Raw genomic sequence first — 17177 nt, 5'->3', positions numbered from 1 at the left:
GAACAGTGAAATATTGTTTATCTTTTATATTTTTTTCTTCTTTAAAATCAATAAGCCACAAAGTAGCTGCAGCTAATTCGGCAAGTTTAACATAGGCGTTATCGTTGCAATGAACAACTTCAAACTCTGACATTTTTGTTTAGTTGTGTTTTGAATAAATTTTTAAATTAAAATGAGCTCCTTTTATACTGTTTGAGTTGAAAAGAGAGAATAAAAAAACAAGAACTAAACAAGTTTTTTTAAAGAATGTAAAAAATGTCATAAAAGTTCAAAGTTTAAAGTTTAAAGTGTGGTGTGATAAAAAAACTTTGAACTCTGTACTTTGATACTTTGAACTTTAAACTCTGTACTTTGATACTTTGAACTTTAAACTCTGAACTTTGATACTTTAATTCTATTTTGATAAAATAGATTAAGTTGTCATGACTCCATTTTTATATAAAAAGGGGAAAAATGTCTTGTTCAAATATCTTCTGTCAAAGTAAGCACTAGTGTAAAAAAAGATGGATAAATGTAATCAATGGTCTTCTGACGAATCAAAAGAGATTCAAATAAACGATACTCTAGAATGGTCTTTTTATGAAACAAAAAAGAGCGCTTGTTTCGATCTGAGAAGTAAAATTGAATATACACTTCAACCCAATGAATGTGTTTTAGTAAGTACTGGAGTATATATCGATACAATAGATTCAGATGTAGTAGGTTATAACAATGACGTTGCTGTGTTAAATTCTCCAGGAATAATAGATGCTGATTATAAAGGTGAAATTAAAGTGATACTAATGAATTATTCAAAAGAAGAATATATTATTAAACCTGGAGACGCTGTTGCTCAAATGAGGTTTGTGAAAATGTATAAAGCTGTAAAAAAAGTAATAGAATTTGATGGTTGTGCTTGTCGTCAAGTAACAAGCTCAATGATTAAAAACGTTGAAAGAAAAGGCGGTTTTGGTTCTACGGGAAAATAATTTTTGTATAATTTTTTTTAAAAAATGATTAAATTTGATTCTTCATGGTAAACAAATTAAAAAAATTTTTCTTACAGAAAACAATTTATCTTTTCAAAGACCTCCAAAAGATGAACAAAATTGCGGTTATGGTTATTGTGAATTTGTGAAAAAATCAAATATTGACGAATATTTAGTAGAAAATAATTTGTATATCAAGTGTAAAACTAAATAATTTTTTTATTGTAATTGTAAAAAAAAATTTTTTTAGACAACTAATTAAATGAATGAATACGAACAAATCATATTTGCTTGGGAAGATCTTAAAAGATTAGATTGTGAACAACATCGTCGTTTAGACCTGATATTGTCATATGTACAAAGTCCTCAACTTATTTCTTTTAATGAAGCAATTGATAATTTGAATAATATGAAAATGATTTTTTATCAAACTATTGGAAGTATGTTATTAAATAATCTAGAATGTTATTTGGATATTTTTCTGAAATTGAGCTTGTTTGTCGTGGTACAAAAAAATTATATACAGATTCACTAGACTTGATTTCAATAGGTGGTATGAATGAAATGGAAAAGAACATTTTTTTTCATAATTATTTAAATAATGTGAAAATGTTTTCAGAAAATTTTTTAGAATTGTTAACTTTTAGTTATAAACACATTGAATATACTCACGATTTAGAATATGATTTTATTAATTTATCTGTTTAATTTTGTTATTGTAATAATTTGTAAATTTCTTTTTAGATAACTAATTAAATGATTCAACATCCTTAGGATACTCTTTTTGAACCATCTTGTAAAGAAAATAAAATCAAGCAAGATTTGGATAATGCTTGGAAAAGTATTTTTAAACTCGATCATAAACAACATTCTCGTTTACAAAAAATACTTGAATATCAAGTAAATCAAAACCTTATTTTATTTAATGACACGCTTGAAACTCTCGATAATATGAAAATGATTTTTAATCAAACTATTGGAAATATTTCGTTAGATAATCTAAACGCATATTTGATTGTTTTTGCTGGTATTCTAGAGCAATGTAAACGTTTTATGTATTATATAAAAAAAATTTTCTGTCGCCAATAAAATAAATATGTATGATGATTTAAATAAACTAAAGTTTATTAAAGAAAAATTTTTAGAAATATTAAGTTTTGCTGATTAGTATATTGCAAAAAATTGTTTAGAATATGATTTTATTAATTTATCTATTCATTTGTAATTCACTTTTATTAATCAAGTATTAATTTTCATGTTTTGTTTATTTAATTAATGTAAATTTTTTCTAGACAACTAACTAAAAAATGGATACTTTTATTTAAAAAAATACTTGGAACAAAGATTTAATTGAATGGATTAAAAAATATGACCCAGTACATCATTCTGAAAAAGAATTATGGAATTCTTTGCAAAAAATATCTCAAGAATTCTATTTTCATTTTGTTATCCTGAAAGATTTTATAACTATGGATGAACATCAAGACGGAATATTAAAGGAGATTGAAAAAATAATAGAAGCGATAAATGAAAACATCACATTTATAAAAGAAAATATAAATTTACAAAATTTGTTATTAGAAATGTTATGTTATATGATTGCAATTTCTAATCTTGCCATCGAAGAAGATAATTTTATTGTATCGAAAGAAAAAGAAGAATTTAACAGACGAGATCAAGCTATGTTATTGCATATAAAAACTAATATTGACATGAAAGATTTTAATTATTTATCTAATCATGAAGAAAGATTATTGTTAAAAAAAACAATTAAAAATTATTTTTTGACTACTTTTATAAATATTCATACCGAGTTAAATTTTTGTCTTTTTTAAAAAATTTGTAATTTTTTAAAAAAAACTTTTTGTCTTTTTTAAATTTTTTGTACTTTAACTTTTTTTAGATAAACTAAAAAACATGGATTTAATTGAAAAATTTAAATTCATATCTGGAAAATACATCACTCATAAATACAGAAAGATGGATAAACTGAACGCAGATGTTGCTGTTGAATATAAAATAGTAAAATATTTTGTTAATTATGGTGAAGATTTTAAACATTTTGTTAAAAATTTCCATGACGATGTTTTAAATGAAGCTATAGATGAAATGAATAAATTAATACGAGAAGATGCTGAGAAAGATCGTTTTATAAACAGATTAAAAACTTTACAATTGTATATGCAAGGTATATATAAATTATTTACTACAAATCAAGAATATATATATATATTTTTTTTTTTTTTTTTTTTGCCGTGAAATAATACATACAGTTTCGAAGCACATAAATAAAAATAAATATTGGCAGGGCAAGAAGAAGACTAATTTAACCTTATCGCCGAGCCCTATTCTCACGTATTTACAAAAACCGTAATATTTAAACATCTATAGTTAACAAACTATTTATAAAAAAAAAAAATAAAAGTAAAAAAGTAAAATAGATAACAATTCCTTATCATTTAAAGAAAAATTTAAAGAATAAAACTTTAAGGAAAGAGTAAGATCATTTTTCCAGAATAAGAAAAAATAAATAAGATATTATCATTTATTTAAGAATTAAAAACTTAAGTAAGATTTAAAAATAAAAAGTAAATAAATTATTATACACCATAGAAATAACAAAAATTAATTAGTCAACTTCATAGAAATAACGTAAATAAATTGGCAAACGTCATTGAGGTAATAGCATCATGAAAAAAAAAAAAAATGTTGATACACTCAGTGACATTTTGTATTAATTATTTTATGTATTTGAGTTTTAATTAAAAAAAACATTTAAAATCGGATATATTAAAATCCATAAGTAAGAATGCTTGTTTTGATTCATTTTTAAACTGCTCTATACTAGTTTTATGTGTATTTACAATTTTGGGAAACATTTTCCACAAGTAGGGTCCACGATAAAGAACTGAATATGAAGTTAGTTTTGAATTATATTTTGGGACAACAAAGTTGTTACTTGAAAATTTTGTTGGATATTTATGAACTATTTTGTCAAAATAGTATTGAAAATTTTTAGGAGATAATCCTAAATTTGTTTTATACATGAACATTAAAACTTGGTGTAAGTTGATTTTATATATATTTAATGCTCCAAGTATACGCAGAAGAGGCTCACAAGGTAGTGTTCTATTAGCTCCAAAAATTATTCTGCACGCGTGTTTTTGTTTACAGTACAATTTTTTTAATTTTGTATGGTTTGTACTTGCCGATGCAATATTGCAGTAATTTAAATAACAATGAATAAAAGAGAAATAAAAACTTTTTAAAGAACTACTGCTTAAAAATGGTTTAGCCCTATATATAATTGCTAAATTTTTTAATATTTTATTTTCAATACTTTTTATATGTAAACTCCAACGTAAATGTTCGTCTAAGATTACGCCTAGAAAATTTACTGAGTTTTCTCTTTTAATGTTAGTGTTATTTATTATTAGATTAGGCAATTTAATGGGAATATTTTTTGATTTATGACCTTTGTGGAACAAAATAAATTTGGTGTTATCCACATTTAGAGAAGGTTTATTACTTTTGAACCACTCATTAACTTTCAATAATTGTTCGTTTGTTGTTTCAAATAGTGTATTAATATCACTGTGGGAGTAAAAAAGATTGGAGTCATCTGCAAAAAGAATACAATTTAATGGGTCTGTTGCTAAATTTAAATCATTAATATACACTAGGAACAATAGTGGTCCTAAAATAGAGCCCTGGGGAACCCCACAAGTTACGGCAGTCGGAAATGTTTGTTTTTGTTCATAAACTATAAATTGTTTTCTATCGGCCAAATAACTTTTGAAACAAAGTAAATTGTTATTTTTTACACCATAGTGTTCAAGTTTTTATATTAGTATATTATGATTAACGGTATCGAAAGCTTTTGACAGACCAATGAAAACTCCTAAGGTAAAGTAGTTACTACTGAATGCACTTGATATTTGATTTACTAGTTCAATCACTGCATGCTCCGTTGAATTTTTTTTTTTAAATCAAATTGTTTTGAATACAGCATGTCGTTTTCTGATAAGTGATTAAAAAGTCTATTGTACATTATTCTCTCAAGTCATTGTGAAAAACAAGGTAAAATAGATATTGGCCTATAATTAGAAATATTTGAGTCATCTCCGGACTTAAATATCGGCGTGATTCGTGCAATTTTTAGCTTTTCAGGGACGATACCTGTTTTAAGTGAAAGAATAAATATGTGAAATAACGAGGGTTCTATTATATTATATACTGATTTTACAACATTAACGTTAATTTTATCAAATCCAGCACTTTTGTTATTTTTAAGGCAAAAAAAGGCGGTTTGCAATTTAATTAGTTTTAAATTAGGTTCCTCCATGACTTTATCGTAACTTTTTAAATAAGATTCAAATGGTGTTGAATTCATAGGAATTTTTAATGCCAAATTCGAACCAGTATTAGTAAAGAAGCTGTTTAGTTTTTCAGCAATAATTGATTTATCATAAATTGTGTTTTTATCAATTGTTATTTTTTTTGGCAGAATGTTTCTTGCATAAATATTTTTTCCTATTATTTCTTTAATTACACTCCATGTTTTTTTAGTGTTTCCGGTGGCTTTGCTTAATAGCTTTGCATAATAAAGCTTTTTTGAGTTCGTTTTTGTTTTTTTAAATATATTTTTGTAATTTTTATGTCATTTTGTTTTTATAAGTTTTTTTTTTCAAGTACTTATCATATAACTTTTGTTTTCTTTTTGAAAATTTTAGTAACCCGTTAGACATCCATGGAGTTAAAACAGTTATGGTTTTTACAGTTATTTTTTTTTCAGGAAATGCTTTATCATATTGCTTGCAGAATTGATTTAAAAATAGATCATATGCGTTGTTAACGTCATGTGACTGCAATACCAAATTCCAATCAACGTTGTCTTTTAAAAGATTTTGAAATTTTTTTTACCGAGTTTTCATTGATCTGTCGCCTAAATATAATAGATTGAGAAAGAATACTGTTAAGTAATATATTGTTAGTAACTAGAAATGTTGGGAAATGATCTGATAAGTCAGTTTTGATTATGCCTGTGTAAAGACTGTCATTAAGATGGTTATTAGTTATTATATTATCAAGAAGTGTAGAAGAGTTGTTAGTCACTCTCGTTGGCTCGTTTATTGACGGAATGAAATTATATTGAAGAAGAGTATTAATAAAATTGTTAGCATTATTATTTGAAGCATGGTTTATTAGGTTTATGTTAAAACCCCCAACTAAGTAGGCATGACTTCGGGTTTTATTAATATTTGTTATGAATGGTTTAAGATGAGTTTTAAATTTTTTTAAGCTAGAAGATGGTAGTCTATATGTGGCATTTATAATTATTTTTTCTGTGGTTTTATTTATTATTTCAATGCATAATGACTCACAATCTTTTTCATTTACACAGAGATCGTGACGTAAATTATAACTAATTGAGTTGTGAACAAAAATACATAAACCCCCACCAACACCAAAACCACATGGTTGATGAACTGATGAGTAATTAATTAGTTCAAATTGGGCATTTGTTTCACCACGCTTACACCAAGTTTCCGTTAGACAAATAATTTTAAAATCGTGTTTTAATTCATCCAACAAAAACCTTAGATTTTCAAAATTTTTATTTAAACTTCGAATATTAATGTTTAAAATTGAAAAACTATTTATATTTTTTTGAAGATATTGAGAAGATTCAATAACTGTATAGTATTGGCTTTCAATTTTTTGATTAAAGTTATTAGAGTCATGGACGTCACTGAGTGCGACATTTTCATCTAGAAATTCAATTAAAAAGTTTTCCTCCATTTTAAAGTAACACATATATAATTAAACGCAAAAATAGTTAATAAAATAGTTAGGAATAGTTAAAAGAAAAGTAATAAACCAAACTCTTACTGACACGGTTTCGGGATTTCTTTCGATTTTCATTTTTCCTCTAAGATCTTTTCTTATTAAGTTCGTTTTGAAGCAAAAATCTTCGTTTATGTAGATATTTTCACCCTTTAATTTAGAAGAGTTTTTTAAAATTTCTACCTTATCTTTGTAGTCTAACAGCTTAATAATAATTGTGCGTGGTCTTTTTGCATCTCGGCGTCTGTCAGGGTTAGGGTTAGGGTTATATTTTGTTATATTGGATGGCCTAAAAGAGAAATAGCGGAATATAAAGAAAAAGAATGGGGTTATATTAGGTTATATTGGATGGCTTAAAAGAGAAATAGCAGAAGATAAAGAAAAAGAAAAAGAAAGAGATGTGGCTATTTTTGAGTACATCGAAAAAAATGTTCCTGAATTTCGCAAAGAAATAATGAATCTTTTTTTTTTGAAAATAAGATTGAAAAAACAATACGTATTCGTGAAGACTTACAACGTTCATTTGTAAAAACAATGGAATATTTGAGTACTTTTTTTGAAGATTAAGTAAGTTTTTTTTTATTTTGTTAGAATAAATAAAAGTTTTTTATTGTTCTTTTTTAGATTACATAATAAAAATTTTTAGATTACATAATAAAAAAATGGAAAATGAAACAGTTACAAAAGAAGAACTTTCAGCTGCTGTTAATTTAGAACTTTGTAAATGTGACGCTCTTTGTTCAGAATGTCAAAAACGAATTCAAGAAATAACTGACGTGATATCTGATCTTAAAACATTATTAAATAATGTCAACAAACTTCTTGATGGAACCAACTCTTCTTCTTAAAATTTTTTTATTGCATTTTTTTAAATTAGATTTTTTTTCAGATTACATAATAAAAAAATGGTAAAAATAACAATACGAGCAAGCAATAGTTTTATGACACCTGCTGTAATATCATCTCAATAAATAGAACTATGTCCAAATTGTCAAAAGACTAAAACTGTTTATGCAATGAATGAATCAAAGAAAAAAATTTTATAATTTATTTTAGTTAATTTTTTTTATTGTAATTTTTTTAGATTTCATAATAAAATGTCTTTTGAATATCATGTTGAAAATTTAATTACAAAGCTTTTGTTAGACGTGGCTGTTTTTCACGACGATAGTACAACGATAAAAGAAATGAAAGAAAATGTGGATTCTTGCAACGAAGAAAATTGTTCTGGTTTGAAACCTTGTGATTCTTGTAAAAGAAATTTGGATTTAATTCGACAGTATATTAAAGAAGAAAAAATTAAACAATGGGTACTTAAAATATTTAAAAAATAAACTATATTATAAAAAAATTTTGTAAAATTATTTTTTAGATTACATAATAAAAAAATGGAAGTGTTTTATGAAGGTGAAATTGTTAAAAATGAAGATGGAAGCTTTGGTATTATTAATGATAAAATTTTAAACAATAATCTTACGCCTCTTTTCTTTGAAGACATGGGAAGTGATATTTACAATAATGTTTGTAAAGATTTTACAAAACTAACTTATTTGAATAATGATGATAAAATCGTAGACATGAGTCTTGAAGTACTGGGAGTTGATATTTACAATAAAGTTCGTTGAGATTAAGAAAAATGGGGGTGTTTGGAAGATTTTCATTGTAAAGAATGTCTCAAAAAGAATTTGATGATTTTGTAAAAGAAGTTCGTCAAATAAAAACAGAAAAACTCCGAGTTATAAAATATTCAGAAGAAAAAACTTTTAAAAATGAAAAAGAAAATTTATTACAAAGTTTTTGCGGAATTGTTATTTTTAGGATGGTGTTTAAGTCAACACGATTCGGAAATGTGTGAAAAAGTAGCAAAAAAAGTAGGGACTACAAAAACATTACTCAAAGTTATTTGTAAAAAACCTGATTTTGTTTATGAAGCTCTATGTAAAATAGCTCATTGTGATTGTTCCCCTAATTGTGTTTATTGTAATTTAAATGCTCGTCATATTTATGTTGAATTAAGAAGAATTTTTGGATATAGTTATTTTTGTAGAATTTTTTAAATATGTTTTTTATTTCTTTAGATTACATAATAAAAAAATGTCAACCTTGGAAAAATTTGATTCAAGTAAAGATTTTGTTTAATATGCTGCAATCAAAGAATTTGTTATAAGTTACAGTGATGATTATGTTAGAACTTTGGAAGAACTTGATCTCAATAGAGAACTAGTCAAGAAAGATCTGGATTTCGATGAATTTTTAGATTATGTTGCAAATTCTGATCCAAGTGGTGAATTAAAAAAAAAATGCTTTCAATAAATGTTTGTGCTATTTGTAATTCTATTCCATGTGAAACTCTACAAGAACTTGAAGGTTATCAAGATAAATCATGTGCTAGTTGCCAAGAAATATTTAAAAATTTCAATAAATATATATATGTTAACGATTTTGTAAACAAATTTCAAATAAAAACTATAAAATAATTGTAAATTTTATATTTTTAAAATAAATTTTTTTTAGATTACATAAAAAAATGGAAAATAATATAATGTTGGCATCAAAAAAGATTGGATTATCAGAAGTTTTACTAAAAAATACGTATTGTATTCATAAATACGAAATTCTTACTTTAGCATCATGTCCATGTCAAGCGAACAATATGTGTTACAAATGTAAAAAGAACAATATTGAGTTTCAGTGTTCAGAATATAATGATTTTAAATGGAGATGTAATAATCCATTATATACAGAATAAAAAAATTTTTAATAATAAAATTTGTTTTTTTTAGATTACATAATAAAAAAATGAAACTAACAGAAAATGATTTCGATTTTTTGATGGAAAGCATATACAAATTCAATCAAAATCATCTAGCAACTTTGGAAGAAATTCGAGTTCATGCAATTACTTCGAGACAAACTTTATGTCGATCTTGTAAAATGATTTTGAATTACAAGTGGGATGACTTTTTTCATGAAGAAGTTGGAAGAATACCTTCTAAACTGATTTTGATGGTGTTTCAATATATTAAAATTCATTATCATGTTTATTCGGATTTGAATTTTGAAAGTTTTTATTATTTTTATAAAATGATATCTAAAGAAAAATTATTAAATCATGTAAAAGAAAAATGTCTACAAATTGAAAATTGTAAACGTTATTTAAACGAATGTGAAGATTGTAATGAATATAGATATTCTGAAGGGCAAAGTTGTTCATTTATATATTGTGATAAATGTTTTGATCAAGTGTATTAAAATGACAATTTTTTTAGATGAATAAAATAAGAGAAAACGATAATAAAAAATTGCTCAAGTTGTTAAACAAACAAAACCTATTGAGTGAAGATGAAATGTTGGCTGCAAAGTTTTTGTTGTTGGTTGATGGACCAGATGATTTATCTTGTAAAAATCATTAATTAGAAAAATAAATAAATAATTGGAAAAAATCGTTGAAAGGAACATTATATATGATGTTTTTTGTAAAATACGCTGTAATGTATTTATATTCAAAATAAATATTTTTTTTCAGCAAAAATAATAAAAAATGTTATCTTTGCAACCACAAAAAGCGCTTCAATGGCTTGATGAAGAAAAAAACGTTTTTATTACTGGAGGTGCTGGTTGTGGAAAAAGCTATATTGTCAAAGAAATTGCTCAAAGCATACAAATTTATAAAACAATACATATTACTGCAAGTACAGGAAAAGCAGCTCATTTATTAAATGGTGTCACTATACATGCTTTTGCTGGTATAGAAACAGGTGTTAAGTGTAGATTATTATAAACAACATATGCATCCAGACATAAAAAAACGTGGTTGGAAACGGATGTTTTAATTATTGATGAATTTTCAATGATTAACGCTCAAACATTTGATTTATTACATTTAATAGCTTGCGAAATTAAACAATGTTATGATGAATTATTTGGTGGTATACAAGTTATTGCTTGTGGTGATTTTTTTCAATTACCTCCTATTAAAGGAGTATTTGTTTTTAAATCTAAAATATGGCAACAATACATGACAGAAGTTTTGGTTTTAACTGAATGCTTTAGACAAAAAGAAGATGCACAATTTTTTGGAGCTTTAAACGAAATACGTTTTGGTCAAGTTTCAGATCAAACTATTGATTATTTTATGACACGTTGTTTTGAAAAAGATGAAAATTTGAATAATAAATATACAAGATTATTTTTTAGAAATGTGGAAGTCGATGTTTATAATAATAATAAAATGAAGAGTATAAAACACGAAGGTTATTGGTTTTATGCTAAAGATGATATTAAAAATCCAAATATACAATGTTCGTTTCATATACCAGCAACTGTTTATCTTAAATTAGGTGCTATTGTTATGCTTGTGAAAAATATCAATGTTGAAGAAGGTTTGTGCAATGGTAGTATTGGTACAGTCATTTTAAAAGAAAACAATGCAGTTTGGGTTAATTTGAATAAAAAAGAAGTCAAAATTGAATGTGTCAAAGAAGAAATTTTACATTGTACTCATGCTGCTGTGGGCTCAAGATTCGGTTTACCTTTAAAATTAGCTTTTTCTTTTAGTGTTCATAATGCTCAAGAAAGTACAATGAATAAAGACGTTGTTCAATTTAATTCAAAGGCTTTTATTAATAGTCTTTATTATGTTTCTTTATCACGAGTTTGTAATATTAATGATGTTTTTATAATTATTAATAATAAATTAGAATAAAAAAAAATATTTAAAAGTATTACTGTTGATTCAGATGTTTTGGAATTTTATAAAAAATACATGTAATTTTTTTTTAGATATAAAAAAATGAAATTTGAATATCAAACTGAGGAAAGTAAATTTAGTAACAACAGTATATATAGTGACATTTTTTTTACATTAAAGATGATTATAAAGATGAAGATATTGTGGAAGAATCACAACTTTATTCAGAAACCCAAAGTCCAGATGAAATTGTTTATCACGTCGAACAAAAAACAATGGAAGGATTTGAAACTCAAATGAAAATTAGTATTCATTTTGCTGACTTGTTTCAAAATTTTATAATTGGTTATAATACTGTTACTTTGTGTTGCAAATCAATTGAAAATGGTTATTGTAAAATAATGAAACGTTGTTACAATTCACCTGTTTATTTTATAAAACCTTTAGAAGGACCGACTAATTTACGTTTTATTCAAGATGCCAATGTACAAGCTGTTTTTAATATTTTAGAAAACGATAGCGGGTGGAAATTGATACGATTATGTAATTTTAAAATTAAAACTCTATCCAATTTAACAGAACGATCAATGATGAAATTACGAGATTTTGAATTGTCAGGATTTAAAAGAAAAATGCTCACAATAGATGAACAAAATCAAAAAAAGAAAAAATACAACAAAACATATTACAATAAAAATAAAAAAATACTTTTGTTAAAAAAAAAAATAGAGGCAAAGAAAACAAAAAATAAAGAAAAACACAACAAAGCATATTACGAAAAAAACAAAAAATTACTTTCATTTAAAAAACAACAAAAGAGGAACAAAGAAAACGATATAGATGAATGGTTTGGTGAATGGTATAGACCTCATTCTATAACAGAATGGCAAAATTCGTTAAAAGATCAATATTATATTAAACTCTCTTATGAACAAAAAAGAAAAATGTTTTTAGATTATAGTATTTTGTTTGAACCTGGTTTATGTTTTTATTCTGCTTTTTTAATCTCATTGTTGATTCGCCAATGGAATGTGTGTACAAATAAAGAATGGAATAAAAAAGTTTTGGAAAAAATACAACCGATTTATATTCAGAAGAAAATATTTTACAACTCCTTTTTGAAGATCAAGATGAACAAAATATTCTGGCTTTGAAAAACGTTTTACAAAATTTAAAAGAAAAATCTAAAAATATGTCATTTCAAACTTTGATTGATTTATGTCACTGTTTTGCTTATGAAAATACTTTTGATCGCGTTAACATTAAAATTTTTGTTGTTAATAAAAGTAATAGCAAAATTCGTTTGTTGCATTCTAAATTAAAATCACAGTATAAAAGTACTCTTATAGAATTATTAAAAGTGGTCTACGAAAGCGCAAACATTACCAAAGACGATCAAGATTCTCAAAGAGTTTTTATTAATGACGAGGAAAAAAATAAAGCTAATCAACGGAAAAAAACAAAAAACACTATAAACATTTTTATTTTTCAAAAAAGCAATTCTTTTCATGCTATAAGTATGTTGAATAGACACGTGTTCTTTTTCAATGTTCAGAATGTGGACAAAAATTTACTACAGAGACACACGAATGTGAAGGTTATTATAAGTCAGACAAATTTACATACAACGATTACATTAGTCACTATCGTCCACAAAATTCATTTATGTGTACAAGTAGAAACTTATTTCCTTTTTTAATAACATTTGATTATGAAACAAATATTACAAAATCTCAAGAAAATGCTACTTCAAAAGTTAAGCCTTTATCTGAGTTGAGTTATCATTGTCATTTCATCGTCATTCAATGCATTCATGAAACATTAGTAAGAGAATGTTTTGGTTTAGATGAACAAGGACACGTGATCACTCAATGGATTTTTTATTATGAAAATACTATTGAAAGTTTAGAAAGAAATCCTTTAATGTGTCTACCTGTCTATTTTCAACCTGGAGTTTCTTTACTTCACAAAACACACAGACGTATCTTGTGGGAAAAAATAAATTCGACTCGTGAAAATAGTGAAAAACTAAAAATGGAATTACGAGTTTACGATTTAATAGCTTTAGCAGATACTTTGGCTCGATGTAGTTATGAAATATGTTTACCGCGTTTTCAAAATTTAAATACATCATCAGAAGAAAGATATTTAATATGGCAAGAAGAAAATCCTTTATGTCCTATTTGTAGATATCCTGCAGATAAAATCATCAATCTGATATTTATAAAAATAAACTTTCTCACATGACTCCTCAAGAAATAGAAAGTTTAAATCATAACGAATTTCGTATTTACAACGACAAACGAACTCATGTTGTTAACATCATGTTTCAAAGAGTATGTTGTTTAGAATTGTTCATGTTACCTTTAAATGTTCAAAATTATTTAATCAATAATGATGCGGAAAAAATAAAACAAGATTTATTTTAAGTATCAAGTTTGTTTTACATTTGTTGTAGATGGTGGGAAAAATTTGCATACCTACCTGCCAGTAACGGTTTGTTTAGTGATTATGTGAGAATAACTAGTGGAGAACTTGTTGATTATATGAAACAATTGGCTTCCCTTATCATGACCGATCAACAACTCGAAATATACTTTGATCAAGAATATATGGACTTGTTAGATGATCCCTATTTTTTACCCGACAAGAAAATTTAACGTGGGCCATATATGGCAATTGCATGTTAACCATATATTTCTCACTCTCCTTTATGGGATGGCGCTGATGCGTCCCATATGTGGCTTTAATGTTTATAGCACTAAAACCACACTATATAAGAACAAATGCCACGCTTAATTTGTGCGCAAAAGTTCAAATAACCCACGCGTGGGAAGCATTTGCTAGCCATATCATTACCACACTTCTTTATGGGATGGCTTTAGTGCGGGCCATATGTGGGTTTAATGCTTATAGCACTAAAACCACACTATATAAGAACGAAAGCCACACTTCATTTGTGCGCAAAGGTTCATCTAGCCCACGTGTGGGAAGTATATATTAGCCATATATTTACCACTCCTCATTATGGGATGGCGTTGGAGTGGCCCACGTGTGGCAATAATACTTATATCGCTCAAAACCACTTTCAGAACGAAAGTACACTAACTTTTTACATGAAATCTGATATATATATATATATATATATATATATATATATATATATATATATATATATATATATATATATATATATATATATATATATATATATATATACATATATGAAAAATAATATGCTTCTTGCTTTTTGTTATAAATTTATTTACAAACATTTTATTTATTTACAATAACTTTTCATTAAATTTATTTATTCATTCTTCTCTCGATGCATACGTCTACCACCACGATCTGCTGAGTTATGCAGTGAAGCGGTGATGGCTTCATTGACATCTTTGTCTGTAGCATTTTTGGAATGCCTTCGAACAGCAACTAAAATCAGTTTATTATTATTTATTATTTCGATTATACAAATAATTAATTAATTTATTAAGGGTTAATGTCAACTTTATCAATAAGTACTTGTACTTGACAAACGGTTAACTCTAACGGAATAGCTACTTTGCTTACTTGCAATAAACTTTACAAAAGCCTCAATTGAATATTTGTTTGAGCGTTTCCCAGAACGACAACAACTCATCTGTAACTCATCAGTCATGAAAACATTCAAAATGTTTCGTACCATATCAGATATATACTTTCCACCTGCTGTTGCTAGCCAGTTAATCTACATTCAGAAAAAGAAAGTAAACAATTTAAAAGTACACAAAGGTGTATAAACACATACATAAATATATATAAGTGATTACTAAAAAATAAAATTTATAATTCAAATTATATAAAAAATTGTATTATATAAAAAAAGGTTAAATATTCGAATTATTAGTTTTTCAATGGATGCAACCTGAGTTTTTATTAAAAAGTTTTTCAATAATGTTTAAGTAAAACTTGCAAAAAGTGAGGCCATTTCTTCATCCTGGCATTGCAACAAAACAGCATCTAACTCTTCTATGCTGCTTAATTTCGTAAATAAACTTTCTTCAGTATGACCAATTGGCATACGCTCAATCAAATGTTTAATCTCTTTTGTCGCAGACGTTACAGATTTTACTAAATCTAATCAAATCGAACTGTTATAAGTATTTAAAAGATAGACAAATTAATATATGTACTTTAAAAGATTTTTCACCTTTAAGTATATTTTCAATGGAGGACAATAGGTATTCAATTGACTGTGTGATTGGTGTAAGGGTGTTAGTGGAATTTTTGGTGTATGGGATTGGCAAGAACTCCTGATATAACTCAACAAAATATATTTAAAATATATTATTAGTATATCAACATAAACAATTTTAAAAAAAATTCTAGTTTAATTACATTTATGCATATTTAAATTTAATGATCTTCATTTATAATTATTCTACTTAACAGCAAACTTATAATTACTAAAATAAAATTTACAAAATTCTTACTGAAGGTAAATTTTTTTCATAAGGATCATTTAGTAATGACACAAAGCTTTGACTAGATTTTCCTTGGTGTTGCATCTCTCGAAAAACATTCTAATCATATATCAAATTTAAATGTCTAATAATAACATTAACAAATTTTAACTTATAGTATTGCTATCAAGCAACATGTTTAATACTTACAGCATGATGTGGTATTGGCAGTAATGGTTGGCTACCTGATGATGATGTCTAAAATATTTTATGCTAATTATTAAAATCTAGTAAAACTTATATATAAATATAAATATAAATTAACAATATCAAGTAAATAAAAAATAGGTAAAACAACTCATGCTTTTATATATATAATTATTTCATAAAAAATATCTTTATTACATAGATATAAAATTCATAAGAATGCCGATAAAAAAATAATACTAAAAAACTCATTAAAAAATTAAACATCTTTTACGCAACTGATATAAATTGGTTATACAACTAATTATGTAACAAACTGTTTTTTAAAATTAAATACAAAATTTAAAAACTAGATAAAAGTCATTTTTCAAGATTTAAATTGAAGACTATAGTGCTAAAAGTACAAATGTCTTCAATTGTTAAACAGTTCAAAATTTGATGCTGTTCAAAAACTAATAGTTTATATAAATAATTCTGGTATTTTGATCAATAACTAAACAATTTATTAGAAGCAAATGGAATAATGTAAAATATACTATTCTCACAAGGAATACACACACATTTGTTAATTATTGAAACATTGCATACATTACTATTAGAGTGTTTATACAAACCTATATGCATAAATGAAGAAGGATATGGATGGGAATACACGTCTTCATATAAAGTCATTACATTTCCATTACACACAACATCGGTAACAAACGAAGTAACACATACTATTCCAGAAGAGGTGAGATATATATTGTCTGGTGAATGTGTAGATAAGTAAAATAAGTTATTGCAAGATGGCTATAACGTTCTGAAAATTGAATTTCTAATTACATTATTGATGCACTGTTTGAGGCAATTGGTGTTGGAATTAATGGTCTTTTTAATATGCCTTAATTTATTCTCAAAAGGAAATGATGACCAAAAGTCAAGTGGACCAAGGTTTTTTACAAACTCATCTAAATGTAAAAGACAATGAATGTTATACTCTAAATTACCTTTACCATAATGATCTGCAAACGTAGTAACAAA

At 25.7% G+C, this 17177-nt stretch overlaps 3 protein-coding genes across 3 annotated transcripts; 2 read left to right on the top strand and 1 right to left on the bottom strand.

Moving 5' to 3' along the window:
- The first annotated feature begins 503 nt into the window (after positions 1 to 503).
- LOC136083572 (deoxyuridine 5'-triphosphate nucleotidohydrolase-like) lies at positions 504 to 968 on the top strand. The gene has a single exon (XM_065802975.1). It carries the CDS (start codon positions 504 to 506, stop codon positions 966 to 968), a length of 465 nt encoding a protein of 154 aa, XP_065659047.1.
- Positions 969 to 10665: 9697 nt separating this feature from the next.
- Positions 10666 to 11520, top strand: LOC136083571 (ATP-dependent DNA helicase PIF1-like). The gene has a single exon (XM_065802974.1). It carries the CDS (start codon positions 10666 to 10668, stop codon positions 11518 to 11520), a length of 855 nt encoding a protein of 284 aa, XP_065659046.1.
- A 3220-nt stretch (positions 11521 to 14740) lies between these two features.
- On the bottom strand, positions 14741 to 15594 carry LOC136084430 (uncharacterized). The gene is made up of 3 exons (XM_065804422.1): positions 15458 to 15594; positions 15076 to 15232; positions 14741 to 14937 (listed from the first exon to the last, which is right to left on the bottom strand). Exons 1-3 carry the CDS (start codon positions 15563 to 15565, stop codon positions 14816 to 14818), a joined length of 387 nt encoding a protein of 128 aa, XP_065660494.1. The 5' UTR covers positions 15566 to 15594; the 3' UTR covers positions 14741 to 14815.
- Positions 15595 to 17177: the final 1583 nt, after the last annotated feature.

Source organism: Hydra vulgaris, chromosome 08 (genome assembly GCF_038396675.1).
Source record: "Hydra vulgaris chromosome 08, alternate assembly HydraT2T_AEP".
In the NCBI taxonomy this organism is placed as follows: Eukaryota; Metazoa; Cnidaria; class Hydrozoa; order Anthoathecata; family Hydridae; genus Hydra; species Hydra vulgaris.
The sequence above is the reverse complement of the archived record's forward strand: the minus strand, read 5'-3'. Positions and strand labels throughout refer to the sequence as shown.

Excerpts from the sequence above, each read along its gene's own strand:
- LOC136083572 (XM_065802975.1), top strand. The coding sequence starts at position 504 with ATGGATAAATGTAATCAATGGTCTTCTGACGAATCAAAAGAGATTCAA.
- LOC136083571 (XM_065802974.1), top strand. The coding sequence starts at position 10,666 with ATGATTAACGCTCAAACATTTGATTTATTACATTTAATAGCTTGCGAA.
- LOC136084430 (XM_065804422.1), bottom strand. The coding sequence starts at position 15,565 with ATGCCAATTGGTCATACTGAAGAAAGTTTATTTACGAAATTAAGCAGC. Across the intron at positions 15,233-15,457 it reads AAGAAATGGCCTCACTTTTT|ATTAACTGGCTAGCAACAGC; the intron begins GCAAGTTTTACT and ends TTCTGAATGTAG. Across the intron at positions 14,938-15,075 it reads TTTTGTAAAGTTTATTGCAA|TTGCTGTTCGAAGGCATTCC; the intron begins GTAAGCAAAGTA and ends AACTGATTTTAG.